Consider the following 23,589-nt stretch of genomic DNA (forward strand, 5'->3'; position numbering starts at 1 on the left):
CTGGTAGAAGTTTGCATGAGTAATGCAAGGTGCGAGTCATAGTACAGGTAAACAAATATGCATTCCCTCTCTTCCTACTTGTACAGCTGAGGAGGGCCACTCTTATAATACGTACTAATCAGAAAGGAGGTTAGAGACTTACTGAAGGCACACAAGTATTAGTCATTTGATTATACAAGCATAAAAATATAGTTGTTCATTATCTATTCCAATTGAAAGGCCGTGAACAAGTTTTACAATTTCTAGTGAACTGTTTCAAATTTAACTGCAGAAATAATGCAGTTACCATAAATAGCCCTTTCACCAGTCGATACCAGTATTACTTGGCAGCATTGTTGAAGAATGTAATATGTAGCATAAATTCATGAAGTAAATCTGACTAAGAAATGTTAATGTGTGCTGTCAATAAAATACTGCAACAATTTGTAAGTCTATCTTGTTTACAGTTCTTTCCCTCTCTCTCTCTCTCTATATATATATATATATATATATATTAATTTTTTCTTTTTTCCTCTTTTATTTTTTCCATAGTTCCAGGTTCTCAGGGGCAATCTAGCCTCATACCTCCTATATCAGGAAATGTACACCATCTTCCTCTGCCCACCTAGGGGTAACCTGTCACGGTCAGGGCAGAAGCTCCAGTCCTGTGGCTACTCTAGAACAGCATAGCATGGAAAACCACATAAAGAGCAAACATCTGGACTTGGTAGAGGATGCAATTGAGCAGGCAGTGGAGAGACAGCTTCAGCCTAAGCAAGATTTCATCCAGTGGGTTACAGACTTACTGAATCAGTAGGCTACATCCATCGAGCCACCAGAGGCCTACATCCCCATGTTACCTAGGTCCCCACTGGAGTTCCATCAGCCAGTGGGAATGGTGTGACTTAACTGAGCACCTCCTCATCCCCAACCTTTTGTGTACATGTGTCATCTGCATGTCTTGCATTACCCACCCACGTCAGTCTACTACACTGTTCCTGTCTTTATCTGTGTCCACACCTTACTTCTTCCCTAAGCCTCTCTCATAAATACTCCTACCCCAACTTCTGTCATATATTAAAAAAAAATAAAAAAATAGGGGGATCTATCCCCCACCAAAAAACAGTAGCCCTCCTCTCTTGCCTCTTTCTCCGGTACCCCCCTTTTGATGTCTTACTTTTGGGTACACCTTGTCTTCTGTCTTCCCTATTTCCAGCTGCCTTGTCTTTCCATTTCCAACCTTATAAAGGACTGATGGGGTCCATATAAGGACACCCATACATTCAGAGCAGAACACCTTATAATCTTTCTTTCTGCTCACTTCTAGATGGCTGCACTGAGTGCCGCTCTCCTTCATTAAGTACCAGTAACATGTGTGGGCTTGCTGACATCCAGATTACAAAAAGAGCTGAAAGGTATTGTCAAGTTATACTCAAAATTTTACATTCACAAAAACCAACAGTACTTTTCATGAACTTTACAAATTTACAGACATCTCAATGGTTTGTGTGTGTGTGTGTGTATGCAGCCCTTCACTTTCATGTAGTCATTGCTGTTAGTAGGTGCAGAGCATATTTGCATAGACACAATAACGCTTTTTGTTGTTTGGCATGGCACATACACAAACCTTAGGACCCTGAATATCACTCTTAGTGCATAACTTTGTCTTCACATAGAGAATATGCATTATAAACAAGATATAACAGAGTAATAAGAGGTTTAGGCTACTTTACTGTTCAAAGATTAAAAAGAAAATCTAAACGTTCAGGTTATGCACACATAAGAGAAAATGTATGGTAGTATTGGGATATCACAGACGGCTTTTATACAGGTGATCAACAACTAGGTGATCGGGCCATAAGTACCCAATGTTTGTTTGTGTCTTTCGGCTTTTCCCGGTTAGGGGTCACCACAGCGGAACTCCGGTCCGCTAATGACTGGCAGTTGATTTTTACGTACTGGCTTGCCAGGCCTGACATACAACCTTCAACGAAGGTACGCCCATTCAAGCATGTCTCCATGCAGAAGACGCTCTAGCTGAGAATCGAACCGGACAGCGTCTTACTGTGAGGTGACAATGCTACCGCAGCACCACCACCGCGGGTTTCCAATAAAAACTAGCATATACATTTTTTAAACATTTAATTTTATATTTATGTGGATATGATAATTATATGAATAACTGATAGATTGTTCATTAGAAATTCTGTGAATAAACTTTCTGTATATAAATAACCCATAATCTACATTTTGTGAAAAATGTGTTTTACAGTGAAAACAATTATGACTGACAAAAAAAATGGATGTAGGGGTAACTTTGCCCTAGAACTGAACAACCACATTCATTGAAATTCAAAATTTATAATCATTATATACCTTGAGCAATTGGAGACCATGCAACTATTCTGAAGACATACAAAAAAAAGTAGTAAGTGCTGTAAATGTAAACCAAAATCAAGAAAAATACTGCACAAAATGCCCAACGTAAATCCAGCAAACTATTCAAAATCAGGGGAGCAAGTAATAAATAAACATTAATGCCCAACACTCCAAGTACGTTTCTGAAGAACTGTATTATTCCTGAGTTGGACTTTGTACATGCATATGCACACATAAAATCTAGACATTTAAACATTCATCTATCTATCTCTAGCTAACTAGGCAGCAAGCTATTAACTAAATGTGTTAAAAGGGAATGGCAAATTTCAAAAAGGTGCAGAAAAGCCTTCTAATGTAAAAACTGTATACAGTCCACTTTAGCCATCCTCATTAAAAATTGGTATGTGACTTAATTTTGAACCATGCAAGCAAACGTCATATCCATGCATACAACGGGATTTGTTAAAACACCATGGGTTGATCTCAGGGAGGTCAGGCACAAGTAATGTATAGATCCTACACTGACATAGACAAATGGCAACACACAAGAATGTCTGAAAGCCTTTGAGCGAAGTGTATGTGTATATATCCTCGTTCATGTGAGTGTGCGGGACTTAACAAATGATACATTTCTTATATCATCTAGATACAAAACCAACAACTGAGCAAGTTTAATTATGTCATATCTGCTCACATCTAAATAAAAAAGTAACAACTCCAGTAACACATTAGTGTTGAACGGATTTAGGAATCAAGCTTTACTATATCATTATATATAATTATATATGCACACACTCTCTAGGCCTTTTCCAGTAATCCACATGGGATATCATTATGATTAGTCTTTTATAACTTAAATAGCAAGATGTCCAACTCACTTGTCAGTACGCTTTTCAGCTCCAGTGAACAGGCTACTTCTGATGAGTCCAGCTCGTGTTCCCAGGAAAGCAATTTCAATTCCCTCATCACTGTCCCTTGAAAGGAAATGAATGCCTCATATTAAGTTCCTATAACAAAAGCTTCTGTAAACTTGTATTAGGTTTATATGATATGAGGCACTATACACTGCATTAATGATAACTTCAGATTTGTACCAATAGCAGAGAAATCATGAAAGACAGATCCTTCCATGCCATTCAGACACAGGATATTAGGAATGCTCCAATGAGAACAGGTTCATCCATGTCTCAACAAGTTTTCAGAACAGAAAGCAGATCACTTTGGAACTTAAGAATATTCTAACAGTATATTTTTTGAATTTTTTAAATTTCTGATGAGAAATGGATTCTGATTTTGTAGCCCTCTTAAAAGCCGAAAAGTACCTTTATCATTAAATTCAAACTAGTTCAAAATCAGTCAGTTTCATGTATTTCTAGTTCACACGGTGATGTAAGTAAATGCAAGTAAATGCACCATAACACCATAACAGTAGATGCTCTAGTGGGTCACTGTTTCAGTAGCCTAAGCTTTAAGGATTTACCCCATCTGTATCATATAGCTTCTTAAACTTTTGGGTGCACCTTCCCTGCACTCCACCTCCCAGGAGTGCAGGGCACTCCATATAAAAGGAAAGTGGAACGCTAAAAAGTTCAAAGCATTTTTTTTGTTTGTCTAAAAAGATTAAGGGAAGGAGGCCTGAGAATATGTGCTAACAAACAAAGAGAACAATACCAAAAGCTTATACAGAAGGGTGAAAATAACCACACCCTGGCAGCACAGTATAGTACCATCAGGTTGGGTGTTGGTGTAATGGTTAAGGTATTTGTAACACAGACAAGAGATACTGGGTTTGCTTCTCACTAAGGTAAACTGGCTAGGCTTAAAAATGACCCACAAGGGTAGCTAGCCTAGTACTTACCTATGAACCTATAACAACAAGGGGGTTAGACACAGGGACAGCTATTTCAGGTTCCTGTCAGAAGAACGAAGATGCATTATGTCGAATGTGTCTTTGTCGAACTGTAAATGTCGAAAACACAAAATGACGAAGCGGCTTTTAAGCAAATTCTTTCCCTGGGAAAGAAGTCACTTGGCCGCTTCCGTCACTTTGCCGTTTTTGGCACTGTAGTGCTATCTCAGAGTTGGTATATTTAAGTAGGGGGGTATGGGGGGGCACAGCCCCTCATTTAAAATGGTGTTTAGTGTGGTTTTTTTTTTTTTTTTTTCATTCTTTTGTGGTCGATATAACAGCATTTGATCTTTTGATCATTCGCTGTTATAACATAGACACGCTCTTGCAACAGCGACCCATCAGAACATCTACTGTTATAGTACATTTATTTATACAACTCACTATGTTCATAAATGAATCAGCATTGCAGTAGTCTAAGTTGTATGTTTAGATTCTCATAGCTTATAAAGAAAAAAAAGGTTGAAAGTCAATACCTAAAACTCCAGGACTATGATCCTTACAAACTCTAATTTGTAATGCTTTTTAAAGGATTGATGAGGACCAGATTTCCACCTCTAGAATCCTCTATAGTCCACCGTTTTCTAGAAACCACTGAAGAAGCCAATGCCCAAGTGGAATGAGCTTTAACCCTCCCTGGAAGTAGCAGACTGTGGTGTATAACAAAAATGATTAGCATGGGACAACTGTTTAGAAACAGCTTAGCTACAGGTTGTCCTTTTCTCTTACCTATTCAGCTTTCCTAAAAGGTAGAATTTTGTGCAGGTAGTATCATTGTCTGTGTACATCTAGAAAGTGAAGAATTTCTTCCCCTTTTTTGGTTCAGGACAGAAGGTTGAGAGATGGATAGTCTGAAAACTCTGAGATGACTTTCGATATAAATTTAGGATTTGTTCTCAAAAAAATCCTATCCTTGTGAAAAATGAAGAGGGACAGACTTACCATAAGCACTTGTAGCTCAGATACTCACCTAGCAGATGACATAATAAACAACATTGTCTTCTACATTAAGATCCTGATATCAGCCTCATGAGGTGGATCAAATGGAGACTGAGTGAGTCTCTTAAGCACAAAACTGAGATCGATGATATGCAAGACCCCTTTCAAAAAACATTTAAGCTGAGTATCGTTAGAAAGGGGAGGATCTAAAGGCAGACAAGCAGAAATGTCTGAAAAATGTACCTCGACAGAAAAATATGATAAAGCATTAGACAGTAACTCACAGAAATAATCAAGAACCAGTGGCATTTGGGACTGACATGGATCTTGGTTCTTTCAATGGCACCGACTAAAGACTTTTCCACTTACCCTATAAATAGTATTCTACTAGCAGATTTTCTGTCCTCCGTCAGAACCTGCTACGCATCTTTAGAAAACAGATGCCTAAAAGGTATCAAAAGTATATCATTCAGGCAGTCAGTTGAAGAATTTGCAAATCAGAGGGTATTACACTCTCCCAATCTTATGTGAGTAAATCTGGTTTGTGGTAATTGCCCTTAGACTGAAAAGAAGAGAAAACCACTATTTCCGAGGCCAAAAATGGAGTCAGACATCACCACAATTTTGTGGGGTCTTTTTTTTTAAGAAGAACCATAGTAATCAGTGAAAAGCATGCAGGAACATTCCAGCCCCTGGGAATGAAAAAGCATCAGTCTTCTAAGCTTACCTCCAAGGAGTCCTGGAACAAAATTTCTCTAGTTGTCTGTTTTGAAGGGAGGCAAACATATCTATTTGAGGTGCATCCCACAGATCAGATCTTGGAACACTCCCAGGATAAAGCTTCCATATGTATGGGGCATATCCTGATCCTGCTAGGCTAGTCTGGAATAAGGGTTTGCTGTGACAGAATGTATGTATCTTGAATTATGAGCTTCAGTTGAACTGCTACCTCCCAGGCAATCATGGAAAATCTGCAAAGGGAGTCTGATCTGGTACCTCCTTGAGTGCTATTGTACCACATTACGGTGGTATTGTCTGTGTACACTAGTAGCGGTCCTGGGCACCAGAGATGACTCAAGGCCTTCAAAGCATTGACAACAGATGACACCTCCCTGAGATTTGTGTTTCTGTCTGTGTCCAGGATCCCACAGGGCTTGCACTTTTACCCCTTGGATACCTCCATGACAGGCCTGGTGCATCTGTGGCTATTGATTGTTGAGGGTCAGAAGGTGTAATGGGAGGCCTGGAGTGCCTAATATCTACCATTCAGTCTCCCTCTTTAGAAATCCCAGAAATGGGATTTGAAAAGTCTAAGAATATAAATGATGGGTACAGACTGTTCTGAGGTACCATTGTATTTTCCTCATGTGCAGTCTGTTAAAGGGCAGTATGAACAGTGTGAATGGCTTGTACTCCAGAATCCTGAAAATCTCCATTGCTTATTCTTGGTTTAGGCTGGTGACATTCAGAAAGCACTGTTGGAACATTTCTACTTTGTCTGGGGGAAGAAAGGCTCTCTCCAAGGTCAAGTCCATTGAACATCTAAGGAAAACCATTCTGTGAAACTGAACGAGACAAGACTTCTGTAAACTGATTTGAAATCCCAGACTGAGTAGAAGTTCCTAAACAGTCATTAAAGAATCTTGATAGCTGTGAAAAGAGTCTGCAGAGATAAGACAATCATCCAAATATGGGAAAATGTGTATGCCTTGGAGTCTGCAGTAAGCTATGTCTGGAGCTATGCATTTTGTGAATACCTTTGGTGCAGCAGAAAGCCCAAAGGGTAAAACAGAGAACTGAGAATATAAATCAAACACAATAAATCTTAAGAAATGCCTGAACTGATTGGCAGTAGGAATGTGATGATAGGCATCATTTTGATCTAGCTTTACCATGAAAACTAGAGTTGAGATAAATGGCACAACATTTTGAGTGATAACATCTTGAAACTTAAAATCTTGAAATGAGGATTTAAAGCTAAAAGACACATTACTGGCCCACAGGATCCTTATGATTTAGGAACAAGGAATATCCTTGAACAATAAGCTTTGCCTAATGGATTGAGTCACTGGTTCTATTACTCCCTGGGACAGCATGTTGTGTAAAATGTGAGGAAACAGTAATCTGGTTTTCTGGGTAGATGGGAATTCCCTGGAAAGAAGGAAAAGGTTCACATTGCCAGGAGTACCCTCACTGGATTATACTCTGAACTCACTTGTCTGAGATTATCTGATGCCAAAAGGGGAGGTAACATCTGAGGGACAATGAAAGGTTGCCAGGATGGGAGGAGGGAGTCTGAAATGGTAGTTAAATAACATTTGTATATATAGTATACATTTACTGGTGTTTGGTGTCATTTTCTGTCATTTTGTGACAATTCACTGAGTTTATCTGTGTTTTTTTTTGTATTATAGGTTCATAGGTTCATAGGTTTATACTAGGCTATCTGCCCTAAGGCATTTATAAGCCTAGCCCAAATTATTGTGGCTTACGCCACCCCTTATATGAAAAAAATACTGTGCCCATTAGTTTGTTGTGCCTCTGTCCAGCAGTGACACAGAGTTGATTCCTGGGGTAAACCTACGATCTCCCATCCACAGGTCTAGATTTCTCTTGAACAGAGTCAGCGAGGTGCTCTGCCTCACATGGACCGGGATTTTATTCCACAGCATAGGGAGTCTCTGAGTGATAAATCTATCCCTCCAGCACGTCCTATTTATATCCGTGCTAAGGTTTAAGTCGCTTGCTCTAGTGGTTTTGGTGGATTTGGATTTTTGAGGTGGAGCATGTCCATTAATTCCGGGTTGGACATGGCCTTGTATGTCAGGCACATGTCACCTCTGAGCAGATGGTATGCGACTGAATAGAGCTGGAGTTTCTTCAATCTGGCAGCATATGACAGATTTTGGAGTCCCTTTATCCTTTTGGTGAGGAACTTTGGGGTCTCTCCAATTGCTGCAGATGTCGGGTGAGATACATCCCGAATGGGGCATTGTACTCGATCATTGGTCTGATAAGTGAAGAGTACAGGGAACAATGACCTCACTAGATCTGGATGTAAATCCCTTCATGATCAGGTGGGCAATGTAGAAGGTCTTTCTAACCACTTTAGCAATGTGAGTGTCAAAGAAAGGCCACTGTCAACCTGGGTCCCCAGGTCCCTGATAACCTCTTCTGTGCTTAGTGGATTGCCACCTATATGGTAGCTTGGGGTTACCTTGTTTTTCCCGAAGGGTATGACTATACATTTTTGGCGTTTAACTTCAGGCCATGGCTCTGGCACCAGCTATCTGTTTCCGTGAGTCTCTTCTGAAGGATATCCGTGTCCGATGCACTTTCCACTATGGCCCAGTTTGCAGTCGTCTGCAAACTTTGTCAGCCAAAGTCCTCCCATGTTGGCCTGTACTTCTGAGAAGTAGATGCCAAACAATAGGGGCCAAGGACCGAGCCCTGTGGGACACCACTTGTGACCGGCTTGGAGTCTGACACAGCGCCAGCAACTCTAACCCTGTGGGTTCTGTCCTTAAGCCAGTTTGCAATCCATCTTGTGACATATGGGTTTACATTTAAGCTGGTAAGTTTTTCTACAATACCCGAGTGGGGTATTGTGTCGAAAGCCTTTGCAAGGTCAAGGTAGGCTGTATGGACTGCCTTTCCTCATCAATGGCCTTGGTGACTGTTTCGAAGAAGTCAACCAAGTTCAAAAGGCATGATCTTCCCTTGACAAAGCCAAACTGGGTCGGGTCCAATGTCTGCAAGTCCCCTATATCTTTGTTTATGAGCTCCATTATGATCCTCTCCATAGCTTTGCAGACTAGACTTGTTAAGCTTATGGGGCGGTAATTACCAGGGTCCGTAGAGGCACCGCCTTTGTGGAGTGGGACCACAGTTGCCATACGCCACTCCTTGGGCACATATCCTGTGGTAAGGCTGAGATTAAACAGCTGCCTTATGTGCGGGTTTAATTCCTCATTTAGCTCGTGTAGCACACAGCCGGGGACACCATCCGGTCCCATTGATGCTGTGTTTTTAGCTTTAGAGAGAGCAGCTTTCACCTGCGCATTTGAGATGTCCGGGAGGCTACACTCGGCTGGGATAGTTATCTCTCCTTTAGGGGGGAGAGGGGTGAAGTTTGCACTGAACCTGTCTGCCAGTATGTTGGCAATGTCTGTGGGTTCAGTGATTTTTGTATCATTTTGGACTAATTCTGAGCATATCTGGGAGTTTCCACCCAGGTTCCTAACATAGCTGAAAAAGGCCTTATGATTGTCCTTTGAATCCATGGCAATTTTTCTCTCAAAATTGGCCTTAGTTGATTTTATGAGTGCTCGTATTTTTTACTAATAATGATCAGGGGTGACTTCCCTTTTATGGATTTTGTTCTATCATGTAATAGCTTTCTCCTCTTATTGTAAAGTTTGTTAATGGCTGGGGTCCACCAGACTGGACGTTTGCCCTTTGTGGAAAGAGTCTTGGTTTTATTTGGGATTGCCTGATCCATGCAGTCCTGGAGGTGTTCATAGAAGGCATTTGTAAGGGCTTCCATAGCTTGGGTTGTGGTTTCCTCTGGCTCAGGGGCCTTGAAGGATACCACACCAGTCTTGAGTAGTGTGAAGTTTGCTTTAGAGAAGTTCTTCACTATGGTCTTTTTGCTTGGGGTGGGGCGGGATGTGGATTTCCAGTGAGATTAGTTTATGATCAGATCTCACCAATGAGGGATATACTTCGGTGTGGAGCATTTTGTCCCCATGTTTGTGACAATGAGATCTAGTATATTTTCTCCTCTCGTGGGAACAGTGACTAGCTGTTCCATGGCATTTGAATTTATGAACTCCAGGAACCGTTGGGCTAGAAAGTTAGGGCTTGAGTAATGTTCCCAGTCTATATTCGGGTAGTTGAAGTCACCCAATATGATGGTGTTTGGAGATACATTTATACCCTCCAGTGTCTTCAGGAAGGCTGTGTGGGGTTCCTGAGTTTGAGAGGGTGGCCTGTAGCATGCTACAATTTGTAGAGCAGTTTTGCCTATGGTTAGTTGCACCTGGATGATTTCCGAGCTTATGCGTTGCCACCAACCTGGAGGTGTGAGTATCCTTTATGAATATGGATACACCCTCCTTTTGTGGTGTGGTCTGGGTTTTGGGGCCGAACGCATGATATGAGGTAAAACCTAATAGTGCCGGGGTGCTCTCAGGAGCCTTGAACCAGGTTTCAGTTACAGCACAGACATCGATGTTCTCCATACTGAGAAGGGCCTCGAGTGCGTGCATTTTGAGATTTAGACTTCTGGCATTGAGCAGCATTACCCTCAGTTTCTTCCCATTTTTGTTTTCTAGGGTGGTAGGTTTAGAATTTGAGCCTTGCCTAAAAAGGCACTATGGGGGTGGCAAGAGCCTTAGCCAATATCCGAATCCCAGGGTGACAGGTGCAAGCTGTCCCTTAAGCAGCGTGGCTTGTCAAGCATGTCATCCCAGGCAGACAGACACTGGATCCCTTTGAATGACACGAGACATTAAGCCAATTGTTAAAGCTGATCATCTTGTCTCTATATTGTGGCATCATTCTTGGTGAAGGAAGGATACTGCTCAGGGTTAGGGTCATACCTGCCTGGGCTACATAATCAGAGAGCTCCTCTATGTCTCTTTTCATGTAGTCCAGGGAGGTACGTCTCAGGTCGTTCACACCAGCATGGACAATGACTGTGTCATATTTGTACTTGCCATGGAGTGACCAGTGCTTGTGTTATGTGGCGGATTCTAGCGCCCGATAGGCAGCTTACTGTGACCCTCTCCTTGTTCAGCCTGGTGAGTGGGACGTCAGTGTGTCTGACTATGGAGTCACCTATGACAAGTATGTTTGGTGTTGTATTTGGCCTTAAGGGCTGTGACTGCTTTGCACACTGCTTTTGTGGTTTATGTGTTGCTTGTGGGGTGTCTTGAGGTAGCAGTTGTTTGGGTGTCTGCTTTGGAGGCCTCTGCTGTTTAGGTAAATTTTTACTCAGAGCCTCCGAGTATGTCTTTGTGTGTTTATGTGTTTGATTCAGTGGAGTGGTAGCATTATGTGAGGCTGGTTTTGTGGTGTTGATGATTCATCCACTTTGTTCTGCTAGTTGTGTGATCTGGTAGTTAGTCATGCAGACCGGGAAAACTGTCCTTGATTGTAACACCTTTGTTGAATGATCACTTGTGACATAGGCAAACTTACATTTGTATGTTCTTTTATCTCTGTTGCAGTATTTACTACTTTAAGTACAGTTGGTTCAGACTTTGATTTCAATTCTTTAGTAAATTATTTTTTTTGGCAACCATCGTAATTAAACTTAACAAGGACTTACTATAACTAGGCAATTCAGATCCTGTATCCCACCTAAAAAAGTCATTTCTTTCGTTACACTCATTTGTTCGCCCAGTATTCATAACAGAATACTCTGCAGGGAATGTTTTAAATTCTGCTTGGGGTATAAAAGTACCAATGCAAACACTTCAAGGCAAAAATCCTAAATCTTATAGATTTATTGCATATTTGGGAGTCATGTGTATCCAATATCTTTTACCAATCTTTTCTGACCCCCTCTGATTGATTCCTATAGTTATAGTGCAATATTTTATATGCCCTACCAATAGTGCAATATTTTATATTCTCTACCAATTATCCCTTTTTAACAGCAGCATCTGTTCTAGATTCAACTAAAAACTCAACCAGTGCTGGTCTTTCATTTAGGATTACCCTATACCTTTCTATTTGCCTATATTATATCAATCCCTGATAGGGATTGCAATATCTAGCCTACAGTCCAAATGTCTTCTTGGCCTCTTCCCATTCTATAACCTTTCCCTTGCTAATTATTTGTTCCCAATACTTTGGTTCCTCTACCAGCTTCCTCCAGTAAATTCCATCCCCCTCTTGCCTATTTTCTATATTACTAATTGCAGTCATCCCTATTGGCAAAATCTCCTTTCTCCATTCCTGTGTTGGCTTAGTTCTTAGTTTACTTTCTGCTATGTTATGAATATAAAATTCTGTATGATTGCTGTTTTTCTCCTTAAAAATCTGTGTCCAAAAATCCCACTCGTTCCTTATTGCTTGAATTATCTCCGTGTCATCATCATTCCTTTCTACTTCAAATTTCAACTTTCTGCTTATGTTATGTAGAAGAGCCTTAACTGTGTAGCTCTAAAATATCTCTTCAAATCAGGTAATCCTAAACTTTGCTGCACTATTGGAAGGAACAGTTTAACCCACTAGACTCTTGCCATCTTCCCCTCCCAGATAAAATCCTTCACCTCTTTATGAATTACTATCCACAGCTTCTCTTCTGGTAGATAAAAATATGCCTGACCTGTGTATAAAATTAAAGGGACTAAAAACATTTTTACTGCGTTTACCTTACTATCCATATCCATAGGTAAGAAATTCCATTTTCTCTGTTTTTGCATTATCTTTTTAGTGTCTTCCCACATGTACTTAGCTGCCATAACATAATCCTTTTAAGCCATACTCTGAATACCTCATTTTATAATGTCCCCATAAATATATGTATTGTTTAACCAATTAATGAGTGGGTATATAGTTTACAGCTATAGCCTTTGTTTATCTTCATTAATTTTATACCCTCAAAAAACCCTGAACTGTCTCAAAATGTTCCATAACATAGAGATGTCTTTTTCTGGTTCTATCAAGTACAAAATAATGTCATCTGCAAATAATGCTAACTTTTCTTGAAAAACCATACCAGTTATATCCCTGAATTTCTGAATCCCTTATTTTCTTCACCATTGGTTCTAAATATAATGCAAATTACAAAGGGTAAAGAGAACACCCTCTTCTAAGACACAACTTAGCAGAGAGGAACCATCCTACTTAGATTGCTACCTTCACTCCCTCATATATTCTCTGATTAACCTTATCATTGCATCAAGAAATATAAATGCTTCCATTTCCCTACTCATAAATTTAAAGCTTTCTCTGTCAAATAGTTTCAATGCATCAAGACCCACCAATAACAGCAGTATTTTCTTACATTCTCCTTCCACCTGGGTTATCATTATTTAATTAATATTGTCAAATGTTTGCCTCCCCTCCACATCACTACATTGATCCATATCTATCAGTGTTGGCAATACCATTGTTATTCTTTTAATCATTATAGACATAATTAATAATTGTGGATTAAAATTTAAATGGGCGTACATTAAGTTGGATCTGATGGGTCTTTACCAAATTTAGGTATTCCAACCCCAGAGGTTTTTTTTCCAGGATGTTCGAGCTTCAACTCCTTTTACAATACTGTTAAACAAAACCTTCCAGATCTTTAGCACTTTCTCTCCCAGCTTCCAAACTTCTACTGGAATACCATCTATTCCTGGAGATTTTCCTGCAGATTGGTTATACATCACCATTTTTGTTATCTCATCTCTTCTTATCTTAATTGTAAATTGTCAAGAATCTCCCTCTAAACTTGGCATATTTAAGTCTTCAGTAAATATTTCCATTTGTGCATTTTCAATATTCCCCATTTCTGTGCTTTATACAAATTTTCATTAAATTTCCAAACTTATCTCTAATACGCAGGATCTCTGGTTATTTTATTTTATTATTATTTTTTTTTTTTGCTATAGGCTCCCTAAGTTTGGCAACAACCCTTTCAACATTCTGTTGCGTACGTCTTTGTGCCAAAAGTTTTTTTTTGCTCTGCAGTTGTCATCAAAAACAGTTGCTTAACAGCAATCTTTCTACACCCATGCATATTACCCAGGTATTCCCTTATTTTCTCTTTAGTACTCTGCAGTTGTTCCTCCTCTTGTTCTGTGAGATAACCCTTATTCTGTAAAACATTAACCTTTGTCAGCCCTCTAAATAATTCTTATTTAACTATATATCTTTTTATTTTATTTCTACCCTGTTTTTAAACTCCACTTTAATTTTATCCCACTCACCAGCAATAACTTCTGGAGTGCTTCCTATCTTCCCTGATAATGCGATTTCTACTTCCCATTCCTTAAATTGGCTTTCCTTTTAACATGCATGTGGGGAAGGGCCAGTGTCTCATCTTTACTTCATTACCCTTAACCTTTATCTTAGTATTGGATATGTGCCAAAGTTCTCAACTAAATGTACATGTTCCTGTTTAATATAATTTCTGCTTAGACTAGCCCACTTATTGTATCTTGGAGAATAATATGCAAATTCTCTCCACATTCCTACTACTGAATTCATACCTTCCATACAAAATATTTTCATAAATTTCTTCAGAAATCTATCTTCTTTTGTTATATTTTCTCTTCTAGCCCCTCTGTACATCCTCATTCTTGCAAATCAAATTTCAGTCCCCACATGTAAGTAATATTTCCTGATAAAAGATGATTACTTCTCCCAATTGTTAAAGCTCCATATTAGCTGGTTTAGCTGGAATATAAACATATGACAGCATAATCTTCAGCCCTTGCCAGTAGCTCATTACTACCACAAATGTACCATTATTATCTTTTGTTCTCTTCTAATCACGGTTGGGACTCCTCTAGCAATTAATAAAAGTTTTCCTCTTTTCCTTTGTCCCTCATATTCTGCTGAATATCCATCATGAAATCCTTTATCAAATTTCCATGCTCAGTTCCATCCAGATGTGTATCCTGTAGCACTGCTATTTGTACTTTGCATTTCTTAATATAATTAAACATTCTTTCTTTTTTATAAATGGTTGTTTCTAGCTTTTCTGATACATTCAACCACTGTTTGGCAGGTTAATCTTTTATACAGTTTTTTTCTTATCAACACTGAAATCTGTCACATTTTACAAGATTTTTTGTTAAATGAAAACCCTCAAAAACACACCTCAAGAGCACCTCATAACATGTTAAGTTAATACAAACACACAAAACTATATACATCTTCAAATAATGAAGTTTAATATTGCTAATAGGTAAATTGTCCCAAATAGACAGCTGTAAACACAGGTCTTAACCTAAAATTCAGGTTACCCATGCTAAGACACATTATTGCCTGTTCTTCTACTCTACTAACACTAATTGTAAAATGAAAAAAATGCTTCCACCACAACGAAAAGTTCACTGAGAAATTCTGTTAAAATGTAGGCTTTAATAAAATGAAGAAATAAAAAGCACAAATTGTGCTGGTTCAAGTTGCAGGTCAAACAGGATAAGCACTTTCAGTTAAAAAACCTTCTTCAGATCCTAGTGTGTAGACCTGACTTACTGCTGTTAAATAAAGATCCTTACTTGCTCAACCAATCACATACAGCAATCAGATGCACGCCTTCCTTAAGCCTCCATTTCATTTCTTAATTAGGCTTCTCTCTTTCAAAATAGGTTTAATATGAACTACTCTGTTGAGCCCTGGAAATAAATTAGCTCTGAGGTTCATGATCCATTTGCTTTCTTCCTTTCTTCCAGTCTGCTTAATGTCAAATGTGTAATAAGAGGCCTTGGGACCCAGGTGGGCAGTAGTCTCTCCTTTGATAATCACATCACCATAGTAGTCAGGAAATCCTTCTATGTGGCATACCTCATCACAAAAGGGTTCTCATTCAGGAAAAAAAAGAGGTCATTGTTCCCCTCTACTTGGCACTCATTAGACCCATTATAGAGAACAATGCCCCTTTTGGAATGTACCTCACTAGACATCTTCAGCAGCTAGAAAGGCCACAGAAGTACCTCACAAAGTGGATTACTGGCCTCAAACAGATGCCCTACACTGACCATCTCAAAAAACGCATGCTTTACTCTGTAGCATATCACCTACTCAGAGGAGATCTCTGCCTAACATATAAAGCTATGTCAAACCCAGAGCTGTTGGACATGATACACCTAAAGAAATCTACACGCTCTAGGGACCTAAACCTTGTCACCACAATAAACAGGACATGCTGGAGGGAAAGATTCCTGTCCCAGAGACTTCCTATACTCTGGAACAAGCTACCCATCTATGTCAAGCAAAGTTCCTCATTAGCACTCTTCAAGAAAAATCTTGATGAGTGGATGGGAAATAGGAAATACACCCCAGGCATCATTTCTGTGGCTCTGCTCGACAGGGGCACAGGAGATGAACTTTCTTGGGTGGCATAAGCCAGGGAACCTTGTTGGCTAGGCTTACTTAGGCCCTTGGGCCAATAGCCTTGTACCTACCTATGAACCTATTATTTATATACATTTTATGTTTTTATACATATGCAATGTCAAAAAAAATTGTAGTGCACTTTTAAATTTCCATAACATCACAGTGGCTATTTAAATAATTTGAATCGTTTTGTCAATGGATGATTTTTTGCACATGACAAGTATTTAAAGGGTGGTTTCAAGTTTTGTATTTATTCTGATGAAGTCTGTGGTGTTTTATTAAATGAACTAAAGCTTATAAGTGTTGTGGTCCAGTTCCTTCCTGGTCTTTGGTTTGCTGCTTTTTCATTTTTACTTTGTTCTTTGGAGTTGTTTAGCAGTTTTTGTTTTACATACAGTTACATTTTTCCTACATCATCCCCTCAGTGTCCTTCCACACATTAATGACATGAAGTGAGGCAAATGTCTTGTAGTTCCACACAAGTTTAACAAAGTCAGCAAAAGTCCACTCTTTCCACCTTTGCTTATACAGCCGTACTTCACAAATGTGACTGATGCTGTGCAGGCTCATATGTCTTCACTAGTATCCATGTTTCTGGTCTTCTTGTTGATCATCTCCTTATACCAACTCCAGATTCAATTTCATTTCTTCTTCTTGATCATCTCCTTCTACCAACTCCAGATTCCATTTCATTTCTTCTTCTTGATCATCTCCTTATACCAACTCCAGATTCCATTTCATTTCTTCTTCTTGATCATCTCCTTCTACCAACTCCAGATTCCATTTCATTTCTTCTTCTTGATCATCTCCTTCTACCAACTCCAGATTCCATTTCATTTCTTCTTCTTGATCATCTCCTTCTACCAACTCCAGATTCCATTTCAGTTCTTCTTCTTGATCATCTCCTTCTACCAACTCCAGATTCCATTTCATTTCTTCTTCTTGATCATCTCCTTCTACCAACTCCAGATTCCATTTCATTTCTTCTTCTTGATCATCTCCTTCTACCAACTCCAGATTCCATTTCATTTTCAAAGTACTCCCAATTATTTTAGCCAACGCCTCTGTTTTTCTCTCTCAAGCATTTTCCTTTGGAAAAGTGGACAATATTTCACTGATAGAGTCTCTCCATGTGCTTTATTATCTGAAATAATGAGAAGCAGAATCCCCTTCCGCTTGATGGATCATTTTTTTTTTTGGCAAACTTTTACATTTCCTCCTTAACCTGTTCTGCTTCAAAAAAATTACTTTGATCCTCCAGGAAAAAAATATTCTGAAGGATTTACCTTCATAATTCCGACAGCCACATCCTCTAAACAGTTTCTGTGAATTGCAAACTGAGACTTCACAAAACCACGAACAACAATGTTCCAAATAACAAAATCTCACCCCCTTTTTGACCCATGGTAGCACTTGTTTCAGCTGTGGAGTGATTGGAAATGTCGCCGTTCTCTGTTTTCTCGAACTTTAGGGAAGTCGGTGGGATAGAATTCATGGAAACACTTTGCGTATCTGCACAAAGGTAAACCATTCTGACAACAGCTGGATACAGAAGCTTGAATCTCACACTTGTCTTTTGACATTCCCTGACTGCTGGAATTAATATGTTTCTCTTCTGCCTGGTGTATAGTGAATAATCATTTTCCACAAACCCTTTGCTGTCTCGAACTTATAATATTTTGCCCTTTTGCCATGGTATTGTCACGATCAACTCTTTCTGCTGGTAGCTTTGCATCTTTACCAAAACAGGTTTTGGGCTGCTTTCTTGTGGCCAGATTTTGAGCATACACATGGTGTGTTGTTTCAGTTAACAGCTCCCGCTGTAAAATATCAGTCTAGTTGCTTATTTGTGCCATCATAAAATTAATACAGTTTGTTCCTTCTAGTTTCTCCGGCTCAGCAGAAAAACTGCAGATTTTCCCCTGCTCTGTCGCCTAATTCTTCCATTTTGTGAAACATCTCTTCTTGAGCAATCTCTTAATCAGCCAGCATTTTCATCATTTTGACCAATGATGTTTTGCAGTTTTATTAGCTCATCTGAAAATCTGGTTAAGGCTTCTTCCTTTTTTCAGCCTTTTGTTATTTGCATTTATATACTCCTTCACTGTTATATTTTAATCAGCTCTGAGCATATTTGACTTAATTTTTTCATCTAGATTAATGGAAGCCATATCTTGCACCAAAGCTGGAGCTTGAAGTGCTTTTTGCTGGCATCCTGGCAGAGTACTTACTAGACAGTAACTGAATTTACTAAAAGTGAAGGAGTTCCTGGCCCTTGTATTTCAGTATCTTTTTTCACACTGGGAAAGTTGAAGTTAAGCTGTTAATCAGTGTACAGCCATCTTAGCTTGCTGTCCTTGACTTTTGAAACTTTTCTCTTCTGTTTAGAGCTCCGTGTCTTTGGTTCCCCCTCCTTAATTACTGGCCCCCTTGCTCTTGAAACAGTTTGTTGGGGAAGGGGGCTGAAGAGGGTGCAACACTGCTACTTGGTTTTAAAAGGGATGGTTGAAAAAGCTGTGTCACTCGTTGAATCATTTTTTCCCTTTCATCATACTTCTTAAACACTCCAGCTGCAGAAAGGCCAAAAAAGTGAGTCTTTATCTAAGGGAGATTTTAGAATCACAGACCTGACTTCATCAGGGAGGTTGTGAGAGTGAAGCCATGCAAGTCTCCCTAAAAGTAATCCAGAAGCAACTGTTATGGAAGCAGAATCAGTGACATCATAAGCACACTTTAAAATATGTTTAGTCACCTAAGGATTAGCTATCACAGAAGCATTTAAAACACTTTTTATCTCACAGAGGGAAGGTTAACCAATGACTTCTGCATATTCTCAAAAGACATAAGCAAATACTTCAATCTGGGCTTGGTAATTTAACATCCTGAAAGTTAAAGTACCCAAAGAATACACCTTCTTCAGAAGCTGGCTGATTCAAGAGGGGTAAACTCATATAGCTTAGGCTACTGTAATGTTAATTCATTGATGAACATAAAGTATTTTATGTTGTGTGTATGCCATGAAATTGTGTCAGAATACATACCTCAGTACTCTCCTTTGCCTTTCAAGTTTGTCACTTCTCTCTGCAGCTTCTTTATACTATGCTAATAGTTTCTGTGCTTCCTGATACTATGTTAATAGTTTTCTGTTTGTACTGTCCGCTACCTAAACTGTTGTCTGGCCACTGGCCTTTTACATGGGGTTCAACTTTCTGTATATATTATGTGCCCCTAAATCTTTTGCTTCGCCTATAGCTTCCACTAGCATATGAGCTCTTATGATATTTTCCTGTATTATTTTACGTACAAAACTGACAGTACTCTATTATGATGTATATATTGGACATTATTTTTGAATGCTATTTGTATGCTTTTTCTGACATTATTGACCTTTCTACTATGTATGCTTAGTCTAGATACAATCTGCTCATTTGTATACTTTTCCATGTTATTTACCTTTCATAGGTTCATAGATTGGTACTAAGCTAACTGCCCTTGTGTGCCATTTTAAGCCTAGCCAATTATCCCTTGTGAGACGCAAACCCTACACCTTGTGTTTGTAAGGCAAACACCTTAACCATTAGGCCACCCTCCCAACTGTTTTTTCTATTGGAGCTTTCCTCCTTAGGTCTCTGCTGAAAAGGGGCTATTGCCCATTCCGACTAACCCAGTCAACAAATGTCAAATAAATAAATAAAATTGAATGCAACAAAATTTAGCACTGAATGACAAAATGCTCACCCAGAATATAACTCAGTAGAAAATTTGTTCAGAATCACACTTTACATTCAAAACTTAGAGCTGCTGTACAGAAGAAAAATAAAGGCCTTGTATCTGAATATGAGACTGAATATCTATGGTCAAAGACAGAAACAAGGCTTCTGTATCAGAATTTGAGGCAGCTAAAATGGTACATGAAAAGTGTGATATATATAACTTGGGGTTAAACTAACAATGAAAATGGGTTTAAGTTTGATATCACGTCAAATGACCATAGAAAAATAATTCTGCTGCTAGTATTAAATGCCAGAATGCCACACATCTATTACCTTACTACACATATCACAACAGAAGTGCCACACAGATTTCTGGATAAAACATGACTTGTGACTTAACAGAGCATGGGAACTCAGAAATTTGCTGTATGCAGTTTCTCATAAGACAATAATTTATAAATAGATAAATATCTAGACAACACTGGTATGCATTCAGATAAAATACCTACTTGGAAATGTTGAGACTCAGAGCTGTCCAGTAAGCCTCCATTGGAGCTGTTACAACTGCATCGAAAAGAACTTCCTGAACCAGTTCTGTATCACCTGTGGTTCAGAAACAAGTTTTCTTTAGTAACAATGGCACGTGAATAACTAAACGATTATACAATAGAACAGGGCTGTGTATGACATGGGAATTAACTTTGTACCTGCTTAATAACCAAATTTGGTTCAATTAAAGCTTTTAAGTAACAATCTGGCAATGTCAAATTAAATGTTTGCAAATAAACACAGTAATGGGGAATGAGAGAAAAAAGGGAGAGAGAGAGAGAGAGAGATTAATATAACACGGAATTAGAAACAAATTATTCATAAAAATAAACACAAGAATTTTCAGTACATTTCCCTTTGTGACAGAAACGCTGGCTAGTTTTACATTTATGTTCTCCTCCACTGATAAAAAGTTATTCAACTCTAAAGGCTTCAAACTCTCTCTTACGAGGCTGCCCCAGTTGCATTTTTACACAAAGAAGTCAGTATAGCTTGTGATGTTAAATGCTTGCAATTAGGTTGTGTTGGTGTGGTTTGTTTTCATTTATATAAACATATGATTACCTATGTAGTAAACGATTTAATAAAGATGTGTCTTGTTTAAAAAAAATGTCAGGAATTGAATAATTTATGTAATATTGCTTAGGTTATATGATATATAGTGTTATATGTGAAGTATAATATTTATGTTAATACAGTTTCATTACTTTTATTTGAATGCAAATTTGTTATATCACAAGTGATAATTCAGTAAAGGTGTTTGGAAAAAAGTTTATAAGTTTATTTACCTAATTTTTCCTACATTACAGAAGATTATGAAATGACATTCAAACTAACAAAGACTAAATCACTGACATATAACAAAGCCATGCACAAATCTTTCTCCTGCATGATCAAAGTGGTTATAAACCATATAGTGCAGTGACCAAAATGATATTCCTTTTGTTTCCTATAATCAGAGTGAATGTTTTGTAACAAGCATTGCTGGTACTTCTGCATATTTTATACTCCTTAATTAAATCATACAATTTAATGTCAAAGGGATATAAGGGGATTATGAAAGTACTGGAGGCTTGAGCCCTGAAAAAGTTCATTGTTTACGTGTTTATTTGTCAGGGTTATTATTATATTTTTCTTTTGCATGTATAAGAAACATAAATGTCAAACTGTTCAGTACAAACACATTTTAACAGTGGTGATGTTCATTAGATTCTAGGTTCTCAACTGGATTTTATAAGTCAATAAATATTAATTTTTAGTATTTTGTAAACAACGTTTAATATGTCAATAACCAGTCAAGCTGTATATATACTCTAAGCAACATTTTGTACATTCATCCGTGAGCTTTCATATGAGACAAAACAGTTATGCCTGTGTTACTTATTTGTTGACATATTTAGGAAAATATGTATTGCGGTGGTGGTGCTGCGGTATTGTTGTCGCCTCACAGTAAGACTTTGTCCTGTTCGATTCTCAGCTAGAGCGTCTTCTGTGTGGAGACGTGCGTGAATGGGTGCACCATCGTTGAAGGTTGTGCGTCAGAGCTGGCAACTCGGCACGTAAAAATCTACTGCCAATCATTAGCGGACCGGAGTTCCGCTGTGGCTACCCCTAACCGGGAAAAAGCTGAAAGACACAACAACATTTAGGAAAATATGTAATTGATGACAATATATCCAAACAGTATAGGAACAACAATTAATATCTTTTGAAGAGCACTAGATGAAGGTCAGATATCAGTGCAGTTGTCTGGCCCATCATGTAAGCTATCTTTCAATAACTTGTATATAGCATGGCTTTGAAATTATTAATGGAAATGTGAACATGCTATATTAGAAGCCTGGAGGTGTCAGTAGGCTGTAAGTGCAGAAAAAGCAGGAAGTGTCACTAGGGTGTAATGAGTTAATAAAAAATGCAATGTTCTTAAAAAAATAAAAGGTAAGATGATAAAAGATTGTTTTTACAAATAATTAAATTAAACCCTGCTTTCCTGGCTGTCCCAAAGCAATGACGCAGGGGTAAAAGATATTGGATATCTTATTTCCTAAAGACTATGTACAGCCGGCATCATCAGCATTTTCACAGGAACAAAAGGAATCTCTAATTTACACATGTCATGATATATACAACATTACATATGGTTAGCACTGAGATACTTGTTGCTCTTAAATACTTATTCCCTGAAACTAGCTTGTAGGGAACCCAGACCATAAAACAGACAGTTTATTATTGGCTGGGGAAGCTTCTTTAGAATTACAATAATAGCAGATGATTGAAGATTACAAAAGTAATATCAAGATGCATCATATATTAAATACATCATATATTAAATGCCCACAGACATTTTTGAAACTTGCTTTGGATCACTACTTGGGTTTCATGACTTTTGGAAATTACTGCGACTGAGCTCATCAGTGAGGTTTTAAGACCACTTCTTTCTTTGTTTTTTTTTTCCTCAACACTCATGGTGGTGAAGTTGGAACTAGACAGATTCCTGTGGTTACTCATTTTTTAACTTAATGCAATAAGGCAACATGCTGATTGCTTAAACATGTTACTTTACTATATTATAACCACTTTATTACAACAGCAGATCTGGAACTAGGAAATGAGTGTAGTAAAGAGCAAAGTGATGTAAGCATCATGCATACGTTTAGTGTACTGAATTAATGCATGGAGAACACCAACTTGTATGACATCATTGTAAAGTCCAACTTGGTAAAGCCTCTTTTCAGCAGAGGGCTAGGGAGGAAAGCTCGACATTGCATACTTTTTCACAGGTAATTAGCATGAGGTAACAATAAAAATATACTGCATAACAATAATCTCTATATACTGTAGCAGATGATCAGTATAGTGAGTAGCATATAGAGTATTTACAGCATGCTAAAGTCAGGCATATCTAAAGAACATTCAGCACTATTTCAGGTTTATGTATAAAGTCACATTGCAATTTTAGCAAACGGACCAGAAATGAGGCATATGCATGTTTTACTAAGTAAGTTTGTAATAAAATGCTGTGGGACATTTTGGAGCTGTTTGGCTGAA

The 23,589-nt window shown here is 38.4% G+C and overlaps 1 protein-coding gene across 4 annotated transcripts in view; it reads right to left on the minus strand.

Moving 5' to 3' along the window:
* CACNA2D4 (calcium voltage-gated channel auxiliary subunit alpha2delta 4) overlaps window positions 1-23,589 on the minus strand; it is a 2,573,275-nt gene that overhangs the window by 1,644,114 nt on the left and 905,572 nt on the right. For all 4 annotated transcript variants that reach the window (XM_044087505.1, XM_044087506.1, XM_044087504.1 and 1 more), the window contains 2 exons: window positions 20,502-20,595; window positions 3,237-3,332 (listed from right to left, as the gene is read on the minus strand). In XM_044087505.1, coding sequence (XP_043943440.1) covers window positions 3,237-3,332; window positions 20,502-20,595 — 190 coding nt within the window. The remainder of the gene's footprint in view (window positions 1-3,236; window positions 3,333-20,501; window positions 20,596-23,589) is intronic.

This window comes from Protopterus annectens, chromosome 11.part0 (assembly GCF_019279795.1).
Source record: "Protopterus annectens isolate FY-2018-M chromosome 11.part0, PAN1.0, whole genome shotgun sequence".
Lineage (NCBI taxonomy): Eukaryota > Metazoa > Chordata > Ceratodontiformes > Protopteridae > Protopterus > Protopterus annectens.